Source organism: Podarcis erhardii (genome assembly GCF_964252035.2).
Source record: "Podarcis erhardii genome assembly, chromosome: 1".
NCBI lineage: Eukaryota > Metazoa > Chordata > Lepidosauria > Squamata > Lacertidae > Podarcis > Podarcis erhardii.
The window spans coordinates 76,062,790-76,079,604 of NC_138497.1; the positions used below are offsets into that span (position 1 = coordinate 76,062,790).

General features: G+C 44.4%; 1 protein-coding gene and 1 long non-coding RNA gene across 4 annotated transcripts in view; one reads left to right on the forward strand and one right to left on the reverse strand.

Annotated features, from left to right (window-relative positions):
* Positions 1-16,815, reverse strand: part of LSP1 (lymphocyte specific protein 1) — a 74,956-nt gene that overhangs the window by 47,490 nt on the left and 10,651 nt on the right. The window contains exon 1 of one of the 3 annotated variants that reach the window (XM_081841538.1): positions 1,820-2,471. The exons of the other annotated variants lie outside the window; for them this stretch is intronic. Coding sequence (XP_081697664.1) covers positions 1,820-1,878 — 59 coding nt within the window. The 5' untranslated portion in view covers positions 1,879-2,471. Of the gene's footprint in view, positions 1-1,819; positions 2,472-16,815 lie in introns of those variants that run through there. 3 annotated transcript variants of the gene reach the window in all.
* Positions 5,435-9,109, forward strand: LOC309331012. The gene is made up of 3 exons (XR_014151684.1): positions 5,435-5,543; positions 6,464-6,637; positions 8,678-9,109. It is a non-coding gene; the product is annotated as an uncharacterized lncRNA (long non-coding RNA).

A 16,815-nucleotide genomic window follows, 5' to 3' on the forward strand; every position in this document is an offset into this window, starting at 1 on the left:
ACAGTTCTAATGCAAAGAGGAACTGATCACCTGTCAGAGTTAGGAGTTATACCACACCCCTAGAAACATGTGGAATTGGGGCATGTAACAAGTTTTACTACAGTATATGGCCAAAGTTTGCAGACAATGGGCTCTGTCCCACCTGGGATTACAGCTGCCACATGGAACATTTTTAAGCAGTGACGACATAATATATGATCATCTGTTTTCCCCATATTTGACTTACATCCTCCCTAACCATGTTTCTTGCTTTGTGATAGAAGATGTTCTCTGAACTGGAACTATTCTAACCAATACATAGATTTAATTTTCCCCTGTGGTATTTAGTTGCTGCTGGATCAGCATTAATTAATAGCATTGGCCAGCCATAGCACAGAGCAGCAGTCTTCCAACTTTTTTAGACCCAGGACCCACCTTTAACATGCATTTGGGGACCCATTTCTAATTTATTTCATAACCATATATCGGTATGGTTGTAGTGATGCTGCTGCTGCAACCCACCTTAGACCAGGCTGTGACCCAGCAGTGGGTCCTGACCCACCAGTTGAAGATCAAGGGCATAGAGCAATGCCTGAACAGGCAGAGTAGGCAGAGATCCCATGGAAACTCCCCTATGAACTCTGTCGAAAGACATCTCCATCTGCCCAATCAGCCTGCCACCTTTACCCATTCTCAGTTTTAGACAATGGAATGTTTCAAAAATTGCATAGACACCCACAAACTAACATTGGCAAACTATCCAGGAATAACTTGTCAGTGACACCTGTCTTCTTTGAAGGGTCAAGTTTAATGCCCAACTTGCCTCTCGGTTGGTAACAATTTCATTAACCTCATTATTCTACAGCCTGGAGATGGTATTATTTTTATTTTTAAAGGGAATTAGTCAATGCCTTTCTCAGAGCTGCACTGCTCTCTTTTCCAAAGATGTTTACAGTGTGAGCCTATACATGTCTACTCAGGAGTAAGTCCTACTGCGTTCATTGGGACTTACTCCCACTGTGTAACACTGCAGCCTTAACAATGCGATCCTGTGCATGCTTGCTCAGAAGTAACCCCTATAACAGTCAATAGGATGTACTTTGTCATAAGTGTGCGTGGGATCGCCACCTTAGCTCTCCAAACGAGATTTCAGTGCACATTTTCCTTTTCACTGACAAAAAGAAAACAATCGCTTTCCCACCACACTGCTCACAGTAAAGAAAGATTCTAGCATCTTGGTCAGAAGTTCGGTCATTTTTACTAGTTAATTAATACCCTGTCTCTTTAAAGGACCTCACCGTTTAAATTTCTCCTTATTCAAGTTAATTACCCTGCAAATTACATTAGCTGCCAATCCCATCTCTCTCTCACACCCCCAAAAAGCAGATCCCCAGAGGCAACTGCCTTCAGTGCCAAGTCGCTCTCCCCGCCCCCCCCCAAAATGCCAGAGCCCAGTAGGCTCAGGTAAAGCCCTAAGGTGCAAGCTTCGGTAGGGTGCGATTATCTGGGAAAGCGATCCATAGATCCGGGGCTCCCCCCGCTCCAAATTCCATCACTCCCTGAACGGAAGAGGCTTTTTCGCTGTCTGAAATCCCCAGCCACCAAACGGGTGTCGCTGCCTTCGCAACAGAAAAAGCCAACGCCGTGTGGACTCACGTAGGATCAAGAACTGGCGTCTTCCCACAAAAATCTCGGCCACTTGAGGGGCGGGCGAGGTTAGAGGGAAGAGCCCTCGAGGTGAGGAATCAGCCCCGTCCGTGGCGCGAGCACCGTGTAAACAAAGGAAGAGCTCCATCTCGGTATCCCCATCTCGCCCGTGGGCAGGTAAAGAGAGGCTTACCTTATGAGGTTCTGCAAGCCTTGCTTGCTGGAATTCCGCCTCAGGATCGCGCTGGTCATGGTTGGGGAAATGAACCCGGGGCAGGCGCTGAACTCCTGCCTGCGCGGAAAGCCGCCTCCTCCTCCTCCCTTCTCTCCCTGCTTTTTAATAATCTCGTTAGATAGTGTGCGCGCTCTCCCTCTCTCTTTCCCTGTCCAGGAAGTTCTGCAGCTGGTTTCCTTTTGTTTCTCTAAGCCCCCCTATCCGCGTCTCCCCACCCCCCCAGCCCTGGTCTCTTCCACCTCCACGTTCTCCTTCTCAGACTACTGGAAATGTCAGGGAGAAGGAAAGCTTTCAGCTAGCTAGCAGAGGTGAATCCCCTCCCTTTTCCCCATCTGATTGCAGAATAAACTCAGTGGGGAGTTTAAACTGCCTGGGACACTTCCCTGCTACGTTAATAATTCACTGCATTTCTAGCCCACCGTTTTCTCCAAGGAGCTCAAGGTGTATGGTCCTCTCCACTCCGTATTTAATCCCCACAACAACCCTGTGAGGTAGGTTAGGCTGAGATGCAGTCACTGGACCAAGGTCACCCAATCAGCTTCATGGCCAAGTGGGGATTGGAACCCTGGCCTCCCAGCTCCTAGTCCAACACTCTAACCACTACACCACACTGGCTCTCATTCATCTTTTGGTCTTTCTCTTTCGCTTCCACTTCCCATTTGTCTTCCCTTCCCTTTCTGATCCATTCAACGACCCCTAGCTGTTTCCCTATTATGTAATCACAAAGCAAATGTTTGCAAATCGATAGTATGAAGCCAGGCTGAAGGCATTTCTTAATAAGAGCTGTGCAAGTGGCTGAAGATAAATTTATGTGGCTGCTAAAACACTTATGAGGCAATCCAACTGAGCTCTGTTGAAAAAAACAGTGAAGCTATGGGCCAAGTCTGCTGGTCCACTGTAGTCCAGTAAACCCCCATGGAATCAGGGTTATCAAATACCCCACAGAAGGCACAATCATGTAGGATTTAGTGTGCAACTGGTGTGTAAATTGTTGCTGATGATAAGAGCCAGTGTGGTGTAGTGGTTAAGAGTGGTGGACTCATAATCTGGTGAACTGGGTTCACGTCTCCGCTCCTCCACATGCAGCTGCTGGGTGACCTTGGGCTAGTCATACTTCTTTGAAGTCTCTCAGCCCTACTCACCTCACAGAGTGTTTGTTGTGGGGGAGGAAGGGAAAGGAGAATGTTAGCCGTTTTGAGACTCCTTCGGGTAGTGATAAAGCGGGATATCAAATCCAAACTCTTCTTCTTCTTCTGGATTAAGCCAGTGGCCCATCTTGTTCAACAATCCATAGCAGCCAAATTACACAGTACTCTCCCAATGGCTATTCAGAGGCATCTTGCCTCCAGCAGTTGAGGTAGAACACAGCCCTTGTGGCAAAGTAGCTGTTGATACCCTTATCCTTCTGGAATTTGTCTCATCATCTTTTTAAAGGCATCCAAGTTGATGGCCACCACTGGGAACAAGTTGCATAGATTAACTAGGAGTTGTACTAAGAAGTTCTTTCTCTGATATGCCCTTAATTTGTCCAACACTGAACTTACTTGGATATCCCCGAGTTCTGAGTGTTATGAGAGACGGATTAACTTTCTCCACCATGCATAATTTTGTAAGTCTCTATCATGTCGTCTCCTACTTGCTTTTTCTCTGAACTTAAAAGCCCCAGATGTTATATTTTTCTTTCCTCAGTAGGGATCTGCTCTATCCCCTTGACCCCTTTCTTACTCTTTTCCAGCTCTATGATACCTTTTTTTGAGGTGACAACAACGGAGAGAGCTCTGCTATATGTTCATCTAGTGCATGTGTGATGAGAAGCCACTGCTACTCATGGTTCCCCAGAGTCTGCTCTCACAAAGTGGAAAAAACCAAGTGTGCACATCAGCTACAGGGAAGTTGCCCTAACTTGTGAGATGGGGCAATTTGCATTATTGCGTAATGGAAAAGCTATAGGAAATTATAAAATACCCTCTCCCCACAAACCAAATCTTTCCAGTGCAATCAATTTGATAGGGACGGTGAAAATAAGACAGGGTCATCAGAGAACTTTGGAGTGGAAAGGCAAGCACCTCCAAGTACAAATTTGCAGGCATAGATAGCAGAGTCACAGTAGCTCATTCATGGACTGTGAACTTAGACTGGGCACCTTTTCTATATTACAGTGAGCCTGCCATACATCAAGGGCCCGTCCCCACAATGGTGGAGGCACTGCACCAAATCTGGTACCCTTTTGTTGCCCAACCATGATGAGACCGTGGAGCATCCAACAGGGGAGAACTATCACATTTATGCCCTGCTTATAAGCTTCCTGGGGGCCCCCAACTGGTCACTGCAAGAAGCAGTGCGCTTTCTCAGTGCAGAGAAATTGTGCTACTGGGAACGGAAGAGCTGGGAGTATCCATTATTTCCCATGTACTTCACCTGCTGCATAAAGAAAAAGACCTGTCTGGACTCTTGTCTTGACCCGATCCACTCAGATGAAGATTGGGCAAAAGCAAGAGGAAGACTTAGCCAGGCTAAGACAATGGTGGCTCTGTGTTGATAGGTGCCATGGTGAAGTTGCAAAGAAGGAAAACAGCATTTCAATAAGAATAATCTCTTGCTGATTTCTATTACAAGGAAGTCTTCAGCTAGATTATACTGGCCAATCAAGCCAACTATGCATTGACATCAGTGAAGAAGTGTTACGTAGGTCCTCTGTGTTCAGATACTTTAGGATCCATCATGTGAGATGAGTGGTTCTAGATTGTAAAACGCTTTACCCATCTTCTCCCCATGTGAATCATTGGAACCATAGTTCTGTGAGGAGAGGCCAGACATCTTGAAACAAATTCTCAGCACCCTCATTGAACTGAACTCCAACAATCCTTTAGAGAAGCCAGGACAGTTATTTGGGCAGAAAGTTTGTTTGTTTGTAGATATATCTGAAGTCCTCTTGTCCCTAAAGGAAAGCATTCCCAAGGGCTTTAAATGAGTTAATCTGGAGTGAGCAATTTAAAGGCTGAGGGCAAGGAATCATAGCATCACCAGCCGGGACTGGAGCTAAATGAAAAAAAAAATGGTCCAGTGGTTGGTCACCATGCTCTTATTATAGCCTGGTATGCAGCACAATTCATAGCAAACTGAGGAGGGGCAGAGAGGAATGTGAAAAGCTGACTTTGGTGACAAGAGGGAGGCTGGGAGCATGGTTGTCATAGGGGACAGGGTGAGCAGGACAAGGCCACTCAGCTCAGTGGCCTTTACCAAAATGATTGCACAGGCAGTCCATCTGGGTACCACCATTGTCCACAATGGTTGGGACAATGTGCTGATGCAAGGGAAGACTGCGTGTTCAAACCCCTGATTTACATGGATTGCAGCGACTGGATGTTTATAAAGGAAAAGCAGCTCCCTGCAGGAGCCCTGCACATGCCTTTCTCTGTGACTGCCCCCTCCAACACCTCACAACTTCTCTTTCCTCTGCCCCCACCCTCATTCCTCAGGCATCATGTAAGTCTCAATCCGCAATGATATGATAGGTGAACACTTGTATGCTAGCAGATGAGTTTCCAAAGCTAATAGGGCAGTTAGGATCAAGGAGAAGGATAAGTCTGAATGGCAGTAGGGAGGGGTGGGCAATGGTGAAAGCAGATGGAAGGAGAGAAAAGTTCTTCTGGGATTTTTGAGGAATGAGTCAGCCATTTAGGTGAGTAGGTGCTGCAACAAATGGAGTTGTTTTAGTCCGAACATTGGGTGAAAGATGCCTTGGCCGGAGCAGCAAATAATTCAATGTCATAGCCAATAGACAATGGCTTGCTGGTCCCAAGGGTATGCTTATATTTGCCACAAGAGATGAAGAGTGTTACTTTTGCAGTAGTACCACTGTGACTTCCTGTGCTAGGAGTGTCTAAACTTTTTTCAAAGAGGGCCAGATTTGATGAAATGAACATGTGGGAGGGCTGTCCAAAGCTGTTGACCTTTTTTTAGAATTTTACCCCAGGAAATATACTGCCACAGGGGATGGGCCAAGTTGGGCCCCCCGAATCGGACTTTGGACTTGCCTGTCCTATGCTATGGTACAGCTGGCAGAAACTATTGTTACATACAAAAGAAGGAGCTGGAACAAAGAGACCCTACTTTATCCTCATCCTCTGCCCTCCCAACAGGGCTTCTTAAAATTTAGAACTGCCCAGTGATATGGGGTTATAATTTGTGCACACATCATGTGCCACTACCACACACCCGTGCATTTTCCTTGTGTTACACACACGAGGAAAATGCATGACATTTAGAAGCCAAGGAATGGGAGAAAATCTTCAGAGCTGGAAATTTGACAGCACTAATGAGGAAGAGTGTTGTGTTACTTTCATATTAGAAACATTGATGAATACTCTGCAGAGGAGTCTTCAGGGAGTGTCCTTGGTCGGGGGGGGGGGGAGGAGAAACTGGTCCATCTGATCATGTTCTGGGGCTCTAAGAAAGCCTGGACTAAAGTACATTTCACATTGTTATCAGTCACTTTTTACATCGCCTAGCATAATGAAATGTTTGCATGATCGGGATTTTTAAATTGCCCTTTTCCCCTTGTAACTACCTACTTTGGGTCTGGCTGCTATTTTTAAAAAGTCCTTCTACCTGACCACTAAGAGAAGACTACCATCACAATCTTGTGACATGCAGAAGGGAATCAAGAGTGCATTCTCCCAGCAGCCAAGAAGGGCTGTGATGAAGGATTGGACTCTGCTGACATTGCCGTGAATGTCTCTCTGTTGTTACCCTCCATCCCACAAGGCTAGCCAGGTATTCACCTTAGCTTTCCCTGACCCATAAGGCAATACATTTTACTGTACCGCTTAGAGATTTCACATACAGTGGTACCTCTGGTTAAGTACTTAATTCGTTCCGGAGGTCCGTTCTTAACCTGAAACTGTTCTTAACCTGAAGCACCACTTTAGCTAATGGGGCCTCCTGCTGCTGCCGCGCCGCCAGAGCACGATTTCTGTTCTCATCCTGAACCAAAGTTCTTAACCCGAGGTATTATTTCTGGGTTAGTGGAGTCTGTAACCTGAAGCGTATGTAACCTGAAGCGTACGTAACCCAAGGTACCACTGTATTAAGCTGCTTAGAAATAGCTTCAAATAATACAAAATAAAATAATATCCTTCTCATACATTGAGCTACCATCTCCTGCTGAAACATCCCATTGTCCTCTGTCTAGGCCCAGTCATGTATTAGTTAGGAATCTAAACAACTGTCATGATCACCACAAAAATGTCCCAAACTAGTAATGCACAGAAGCCCCTCAAACAGCCAAAACACACCTCAAAACAAATGACAGGGGGAAACCTTATAATAATCAGGCAACCCCCACAACTAAACAACCCTGTGAAAACGCTAAAAAAACTTCATGTGAGTGGTGATGGGGCTATGATACACACACAAGCACCATGCTACAGATTTCAGGATTAGGACAAGAAGCAGTGGTAGATTTAGGCTTGCATTCAGCTAATGTTTACTTGAAGTATTGTACAGGGGTACAGTAAGAATGAACTCTAAAGCAGGGGTATGTTGCACAGTAAACCATGAAGTGAAAACACAGCTGAACTGAGAAGGGGGCCAGTTATCAGCTCACAGCAAAAGAGGAAGGGTTTAAAGGTAAGAGAAATTTCAAGGGAGGAAGTGAATCAGTCTTTGTGGTGGGTGGGAGGGAGAGAGCCCCAGAGAGGGAAAAGGACACCAGCCTTCATTAATTACACAATCCTTTTGCTATGTGGGGCTGGTTGCAAAATCATCAGAAAGCTAAAACATGTTTGGCAAGAAGAGAGGAAAAAGTTCTAGCAAAAATCAGTTCTGGCTAGGCTTCCTTACAGTGCAGGATGGGCCTGCATATATATATATATATGCATGCACAGTATATAAGACCCCAGTATAAACGGATAGCAAAGCAGCCTGGTGGTAGTACATCTGTCACCTGGAAAGGAAACAAATACATTTAGGGTGCTTCTGGTGGAAGCAAATTTTGTTCTATTGCAAACGGGTTGTTCATATTTTTTTTTTCTGTGTGCAAGTTAGTTTCCACACATTTACCCTTCCCATTCATCCATTCATTCCCTTGTGCTAATTTTTAGATTGTAAGCTCCATGGGGTAGGGACCTCTCCTCCTGTGCTCAGTAAATTGCAACACACAGTGATGGTGCCATAAAAATGACAACAACACCAAGGGTGTTATTTGCAATGGCCTCCACATGGGGCTGGGAAAATAGTTTTGACATTGAGTGGCTAACAAATGGCTGAAATAGCGAGTGTCCCCTGCCCCGTCCCCCATTTCAATGAGTGGTTACAGGTGGAGTGTCAATTCTAATCCATATTAAGTGTTGTGAGTATGGGACTAGAAAGAGTAATTGTTCTGGAATAATGTAACAGATGTATATGTGCCATGTGTGAGTGTGTGGTGATTTGGTTAGCTTGGCAGTAATGGGGAGTGTGTGGCTCCTCCAGATGTTGGAATCTAGCTCCCATCACCCTCTGCCAGCATGCCAGGGATGATGGGAGGAGGACTACACATTGCCCAACCCTGCTCTGAACGGAGCTGACAAATTACTCCAGGGGAAAAGAGGGGATTTTCAGCTTCCTCTTGCTGAGCAAAGTGCTAGGTATTTCCTCAACGTGTATGGCGGTCCTTTTCAGATACACATTGGAGCCATCACATTCTTCTGGCTAATATTTAACTTTTCTGTGTTTTCCATACCAGTTGATATCTGTTCTTTTTCAAGGACATTTTCTCTTCTATTTAATTTGCTAACCTGTTCTCTGTTTATAATTCTACCAATATATCTGCAGGCTCTGCACAGTTCGTGAAGCAAAAGTGAAAGTGGTGCTACTGTAGATGGATCCACCACTGTACATTGTGATTTGCAGAACAACAACATCTCGCTTCATTGGCCGAGGGAGCCAGCATACAGCTTCCGGGTCGTGTGGCCAGAATGACTAAGCCACTTCTGGTGAACCAGAGCAGCGCACGGAAACGCCGTTTACCTTCACACTGGAGCAGTACCTATTTATCTACTTGCACTTTGACGTGCTTTCGAACTGCTAGGTTGGCGGAGCAGGGACCGAGCAACGGGAACTCACCCCATCACGGGGATTTGAACCACCGACCTTCTGATCAGCAAGTCCTAGGCTCTGTGGTTTAACCCACAGCGCCACCCACATCCCACACAAAGATGTACCATGGCTTAATAAGCCAAATTAGTGTTGTGCAAAAATGCTGCTCAGTACCTTAGCTGTGATTTGTTTACTGCCAATAAATCACATGAAACCATGATTTGTTTTTGGCTTACAAACCTTAGTTTGTCTTAACTATGACTTAGTGTCAAATGTAAAGCTAGCACACTTTCTTAACCATGGTTTGCTTCGCCAGACAGACACCAAATGATCATTCAACTACAAAGGCTTGAGCCAAGAGCAGCTGGAAAGCAAACCAAACTCTGGAGAAATAAACCAAGGTTTGTCTGATCACCTGTAGGATTGCTCTTGTGTGACTCGTGTCTTGAACCACAGCTGGGGGAACTTTTTAAGCCCAAGTGCCACATTCCATCCTAAGCAACCTTTTAGGGGCCACTTGACTATGTTGGGTGTGGCCAGAGGTAAAAGTGGGCATAATAAGGAATATGAATTTTACCTTTGTACTAGTTTCTATACAAGCGCTCCTACCCTCCATCCAGGCAAAAAGCATCAAAGAATGGTGCAAGAAGGGCTGATGAGGAATGTGGCCTGAAGAGAGTTCTGAGGGCCAAATGAGAAAGGCCTAAAGGGCCACATGTGACTCCCTGCCACTCTCAGACCTGAGGTTCCCCATTCTTGGCTTAAACAAACCAATACTGTTACATGTATACCAGACTGCCTTGTTATTGGTAAATTAAGATTTCTTAAAACTAAAGAAACCTATGGCACCTTGCTAGAGCAGAATCCCACTGCAAGCAAGTTAAGATGAGGACATACTTTGCAAGAGGTCAATTGCACGTCAACTAAGGCTGCCATACAAGATTTGGATGCTCAAAATATCTGTATCACTGAGAGCAGCAGAGCCTTTGGCACGGTGTACAACTTTTATTTTCTCTCTCCACGAATAGATTGGAATATTCAGCTTTTGAAATCTACATCCCCTTATGGAAGTTTTGCAGAAACGGGGGTTTGGAAATTATATCTTTTCCTAAAGATTGGCTGTGCTGTAAAGATTTGCTAATTACATGTGTCTATCATCAGGGGGTAGGATCCCATTAAACACAATCCCTTTCATTTAACTAGGGCATTAGGTTAAAGGGCTGAGCGCTTCAAATGATAATCCCCATGAAACTAGAGCTTTAAGAGCTGTATCCCATCCTCATTCTTTCAACAGCACTTGTTTGCAAATACTGTTGCAATTCCCAGGCAGAACAGCTTGGTACTGGGGGCAAGTTTCAAACAAACTGTTACTAACCAAGGGCACAATCACATGAACAAATTCACATAGCCATAGGATTGCAAAAGTGGAAAGTATCTCAGCTCATTACACTGACATGCATTTCTCGATACTCAATAATCCCAGCAGATTACTCTGTATCTACAAAGCTATTGTGTTCCAGGCAAAAGACACAGGGACATCATGCTTTGCAAGGAAAAAGCTTAATAAAATAAAGTCCGGTTAGTCAGCTCATAGCAAAGGGGAGAGAAAGACAGCAGGTATGAGTGAGGTATAGCAAGACAGATGTGCCAGCGATATATGCCTCAAACACATGATCTAGGAGTAAATTTGAATGTGCAGGTATCACACATTGTACCACTTCGGACTTCAAGCAGGATTGGCACAAGAGTTTTCTGCCTGATGCAAAATGGTGCCTCCTTCCCCGCTTCATTCCACATATAAAAGTGGGCTAGACCACCAGCTGAATCCTACCTCAACACTGTAGTACACATATGATATGTTTGTATCAGCATAGAAATGTGGGTTTGTAGCTCAAGCAGACGCTGTGGGGTCCTCCTGAATCTGATTTTTGTTTCACACTTGGATGCATAGTGTTGTCCCGGGAGGACTCAGTGACTCAGCTCCTTTGGACAATGGAAGACTCCTTGCCCACACGTGTTTCAATGTGTAAGATGGAGGAAGAACAGCAGTGTTTGCAAACCACCGAGAGATCATTAGGTTGAAGCTGATCTCTAATGGCGAAGAACCAATGACTGTCAAGAAAATGTGAAGAGCCTGTCCAGAAGGTTCAGGAATTCCCCTTTGACTATGGTAATGAAATAAGCCCACTGCAGTCCCTGTGTCATCTTGCAATGACCAGGTATACACAGGTGTGTTATGTTAGTCCCAGATGATAAAAAGACACAAACTACTGGAATGATTTGGGTATGACCTCCTCCAAATGCTACTTAGTATTCCAACGCCTTTTGTTTTGCCACTGCCGTTGTGAATGTAATCCTCGTGTGTATGCCATAACAGTCCCCATGTGTACAAAATACGGACGTGCCCTTAAAAGCCTCTGTATTTATTAATATGATATCCAGTGCGCAACTTCTGCTTTGATCTCTGAATGCCTGGTGAAAATTTTTCTATGGCATCAAACTTACTCAAGCAATTAAAAATAAAATCTCCCATAGAAGCTAGCTGGTGGTCTCTGATTTGAAATTTTCACTTGGTGAACAATTTTCATATTTTTATGATATAGTGGGATAAAAATATTTCTTAATTGATTAATTAGCCATTGTTGGGGTACAGATATGGAGCAGTAGGCAGGACAATTGCTGGGAGCAAGGTGTTCCTGTGCCCAGCTCAGATGCTTGCCTTAGTTCTGGAAAAGCCCGGAGAATGTGAAGAGAAACAGGAGCAGGGAGAGGAGGAAAGATAAGGAAAGGTTTATCAAAGAGCCTTGGTGCCACTGCGGCTTGCTAATGTGGAGATTTTTTAAAAAACGAACCCAGTTTGAGAGTTCGCATTCGCTAAATTGCTGCAAATGACTTTAGTTTGGGTCTGTGACAAATTGAGGTATAGGGAAAAAATGCATACTTGTGGCCACTGCCCAGGCAGTCAGGAAAACTCAATGTAAATATTTTCATAGCAAGTCTGAACAGCTTTGTGCGGCCTGCGAGATGAGAATCAGTTTGTCCCTGAGCTCTCCTATAGAACTGGGAGAGAGGCATGAGAGGTGGAGAATTAGGATTTCAAGGCATATATTTCTCACCCCCTCAGACATTTCCTTCCTCTTTCCACAACCTCTACTCCATCAAACTTTGCCTGGCATGCCCATCCCTAGCCCAACATCCATTTTGGAATTCTGGAATAAAGCTCCTGGTACCTCGTCCAACTTGTGATGAAGCAACATGTCACGTTTAATTTCTGACAGGCCCTTTCTTCCTTATGAAATGTTAAAAATCCTCACAAGAGAGATGTTGACTTTGAAGAACAGGTGGTGGGAGGAAAGACACTATAAAGAAGGACTCTTGAAAGAGTGTGATATAGTCAACTTATACAGTGGTACCTCAGGTTACATACACTTCAGGTTACATACGCTTCAGGTTACAGACTCCGCTAACCCAGAAATAGTGCTTCAGGTTAAGAACTTTGCTTCAGGATGAGAACAGAAATTGTGCTCCGGCAGCGTGGCAGCAGCAGGAGGCCCCATTAGCTAAAGTGGTGCTTCAGGTTAAGAACAGTTTCAGGTTAAGTACGGGCCACCGGAACGAATTAAGTACTTAACCCGAGGTACCACTGTATAAGACAAACAGCGTTGAACTGAAAATAATCTCTATCCACTATGGTTTAAAGTTTTTATTACAGTACTCATTGCCTCGCTGATGGTTTTTCCTACCTGTCCTGTTAATATTTGGAGGGGGTATTCAAATTTCCAAAATATTCAATTTTCATATCACATATAAAAAAACACATTTCATTTCTTTGCTTCACAGTCAAGTAATCATCACCTCAATATTCTCTCTTTGTAGGCTTCTCCTCATTCTTTCCCTCACCATCTTTCATCAAGATCAGGGGCGGCTAACATGTGGCAGGAGTTTTTGGACTACAATTGCCATCAGCCCCAGCCAGCATGAGACCAATGGCTTGGAATTAAGAGACTGTACTTATTAGGGTCTTTACAAAAGCTCAAATAAGCACACATCAGTCAGGGTTGGGGCCATTTGGTGTGGTGCATGAATTCATTCTCCTTGCTTTGCCATCTGCACAACACTTAATTTATCTAGAAATATATTGTTTTCATTTAACTGAAATGTTAAGTGTCCCTTGTAAGATTTTCTATCTTATGCAGGCATAAAGTTCTGTAATATTTGGATCCCCTAAATCAGAGTTGGCCAATATGAACCCATCAGATGCTGTGAACTTTAACTTCCACCCAAGCTGGTCAATGGTCAGGGATGGTCAGAGTTCCTTCCTGATTGCTTCCCCTTTTCATTTTACTTTGCTTTTGAAAGTGTTTGAAAGTGTTTTGTGTTTTCCTCTCTTTATTTGTATTTTCAGAACAGTTGGAAGGGGTAGCATTTTAGTTGATAAAAAAATAAACAGATGTTTATAGTGTTTTTTCTGGTTGCATGGTTTTTAGAGAGAAGAAGCTTTCCTTTCAGAAGTTTGAAAGATAATTGGTATGCTTCTGCCATCTATGTTATGTGTATGTGATACATGAAAGTCAGAAAAGAATTGCTATCACTTGCTTTCCAGAACAGGGACAGTACAGATCTTTTGTACTCAAAAAATGAACATAATAATCCTCTTTATAGTCATTTCTGAGTAACCCTATCAAAACCAATAGACTTTCTTCTATGCAGAATTGGGATTTTTAACGTGAGGTCATCAAAGTGAAAATTGAAGCAGTGGCCTTTATTCTGGATAAATTAATCCAGAGCATTTCTGTCTCTGGCAGTGCTCATCATCAGGTCAGGCTCCGCCCACTGCCAACATGCACCCCCAGACCAATGACCCCCTGAGGAAATGTGGCCACCAGCAGAAAAAATGCTTGTCTAACCCTGTTTTAGAGTGCACACTTTTGAGGCATGGGTTCTGTTCAGCTCTGTGTTCTGTGCAGCACAGAGCATGCTTTTACTAATTATATGATAAATGGTAATGGTAGCAATATCATGTATATGATGTACTGAACATGTTCAGAAAGAGATCTCATGAAGAGTTTGCAAAGCAAATTAGGCTCACAGCTTGATCTTTATCATGCTGGAGTGAGGAAACCCTTCTGTTTACTTGGAGGGCCGCATCGTCCTTGAACCTCAAAAGTCATTCTGTTGATTTAGTTTCGAAAGATCGTCCTGTAGATGAGTCACTCCTTTGGACCCCATTTTTTTTCAAAGTTAGGTAAGATTAAGGTGGCATAAGGTTACCAGGGAGTTGCTGTAACTTTAATGAGGACAGTGTCCCTCAGGAGCTTCCAAACTTGCATTCAGCCCAAGCATTACCACTGCTATTGGGGCAAAAGTACAGGAGCAGCATAGAATCATAAAGTTGGAAGGGATCCTGAGGATCATCTAGCCCAACCTTCTGCAACACTCAGCTTAATTACGTTGTTGACAGCTAGATGCAGCCACTACCTTGGCACAGCAAGTAACACAAGGTAAATTCTTAAGCAGCTGCTGCAAGCCTCCTTAATGACCTAATTCAGGGGTCGGCAAGGTTCACCTCGCCTGGGCCGGTTCACTCCAACGGAGATCCCTCCGTGGGCCGGATCGCACGTGTGGTTGCGATTTCCGGTGTCGGCATCTGCGCAGACGTGATTTTTGGCATCTCAGCATACGCAGACACAATTTCTGACACTGCGGGAGCGAGTCCCCGCACTGTGCTGGTTTAGGACAGCGCACGGGGACTCGCTGAGTGGGCGGCTCGTTTCTGGGGTGGCTCGTGGGATGGTTAAACAACCTACCCCATCCTAATCCATCCTTGTTAATTCCTTGTGGGTGATTGAGGTGTGGGACAGGGCAGACTGCCTACTCTTTCCATGTGTCTTTCCTAGAATATTCCAAGGAAGGAGTAGAATACCTTGTTACTGAATAATTCCACGAATGTGCTCTGAAAAAGTAGGAGGGGGGGTAAGGAATCCATCCGTTTTTAAGAATGATTTTATTCATATGGCCTGAAAAAGTAGAGGGAAGATCCACCCCTTTTTACCAAGTTTCAGCCATTGTAGCTAAACAGCAAAGAACTTGAAACAAAACAAATTCCTTCCAGTAGCACCTTAAAGACCAACTAAGTCAGTTCTTGGTATGAGCTTTCGTGTGCATGCACACTTCTTCAGATACACACATGTGCATGCACACGAAAGCTCATACCAAGAACTGACTTAGTTGGTCTTTAAGGTGCTACTGGAAGGAATTTGTTTTGTTTTGACTATGGCAGACCAACACGGCTACCTATCTGTAACAGCAAAGAACTTGAAAAGTGCTAAAGGTTATCTAATCCACATTAAGTGATCTTGTCAACAAGACCTCAAGACCTCAATGCAGGAGATAGGAAACAGTTTTCTTTCTTTCTTTGGGAAAACAGGAATCACTTGATGGCAGATATAACAGCACAGCCACAAACTGTGCTTTCTGAAATTAAGATTCCCCTTTGGAAGTGAGTCAGAAATTAGGCCTATGGAGAGTTTGCCAACAAGCTATAATTTTTCTCCAGAGATCCAGAGCAGCCGCCACATGCACTGTCTTTAATGAAAACTCCCGTCTGCTGGACAAGACCTGCCTTTCTCTCTCCCTCTCATCATCCCATGTATGAAAACGGGAAAGAACATATTTTCCACACAGTCTGGAGCAGGCTTCCTCAAACAAGGCCCTCCAGATGTTTTGAGACTACAGCTCCCATCATCCCTGACTACTGGTCCTGCTAGCTAGGGATCATGGGAGTTGTAGGCCAAAAACATCTGGAGGGCCGAGGTTGAGGAAGCCTGGTCTGGAGTGTTATAAAATGAATCACACATATGGGTGTTTAGAAACAGACCAGAAAAACATACTGGAAGCTTGTGGATCACAGGAATTTTCTGTGATATTAGACAGAAAATTCCTGTGATATTAGCATTTATACACACAGATTGTTGTATCTAGATACTGACACAAACCACAAATGAACAAACATGCAGGTTGTTGGAACAAAGATCATGGCAGCTTCACTCTTTCCCCAGTCCCCCTGCTACTACACTACCTGGGGATAAGCCATGGTTTGGCTTAGCATCCTGTCTGAGCCTGGCCTCAGGGGTTGTCTCACTTCAAATGAACTGTGAGTCTAGGTTCAGAAATACTGCTAAGCCAAACAATGGCTTAACCCAGGTGAGCAGGGGGGCTGAGGGAAGAGTGAGAGTAAGAGTCACAGCTGTTGCTGCACCCAGTTTTGACTCTGGTTCCATCCACCACTGGCATGCAGCCCATGGAAAGTTGTCCATGGGGAAATTTGACCCTTGGGCTGAGAACAGTTTTGGACCCCTGCCCTAAGAGATGTTTTTCCCCGTGGCGGGACCAAAGTGATGGAATCTGGTGCCAGTGACCATATGTTGTGAAAGTGGACAGTATATGTTAGTATGCTAATTTCCTCAGAACAATTTTTCTTCCTTCCTTCCTTCCATTCATTTTTACATGAAGTGAACCAAAATGAAAGTGAGAAGCTGGATAAGGAAATTATTGTTGTTATTTGTAGGGAGGGACTCTTGTTTCTTGCTTTCTGATCAATAAAACCATAAGCTACCAACAACAATAACAAAGGGTTTCGTTGGGAAACTGGAATCTGTCCCATCAATTCTCTGGATGCTGTAGTGATCAACTGCTGACAGATTCTGCCCTCCTCCCCGCCCCCACCTTATTTTACTGTTAAATGCCACCCCAATCTCTGAGCAGTGCAAGATTCTAGGGGTTACCGGTGCTTACCCAAGTTTTAGTTTCCCTGGAATGAGGGGCAGCAGAGACTGCGGTGTCTTTAGGACATATGGCTTATTTACACACATATA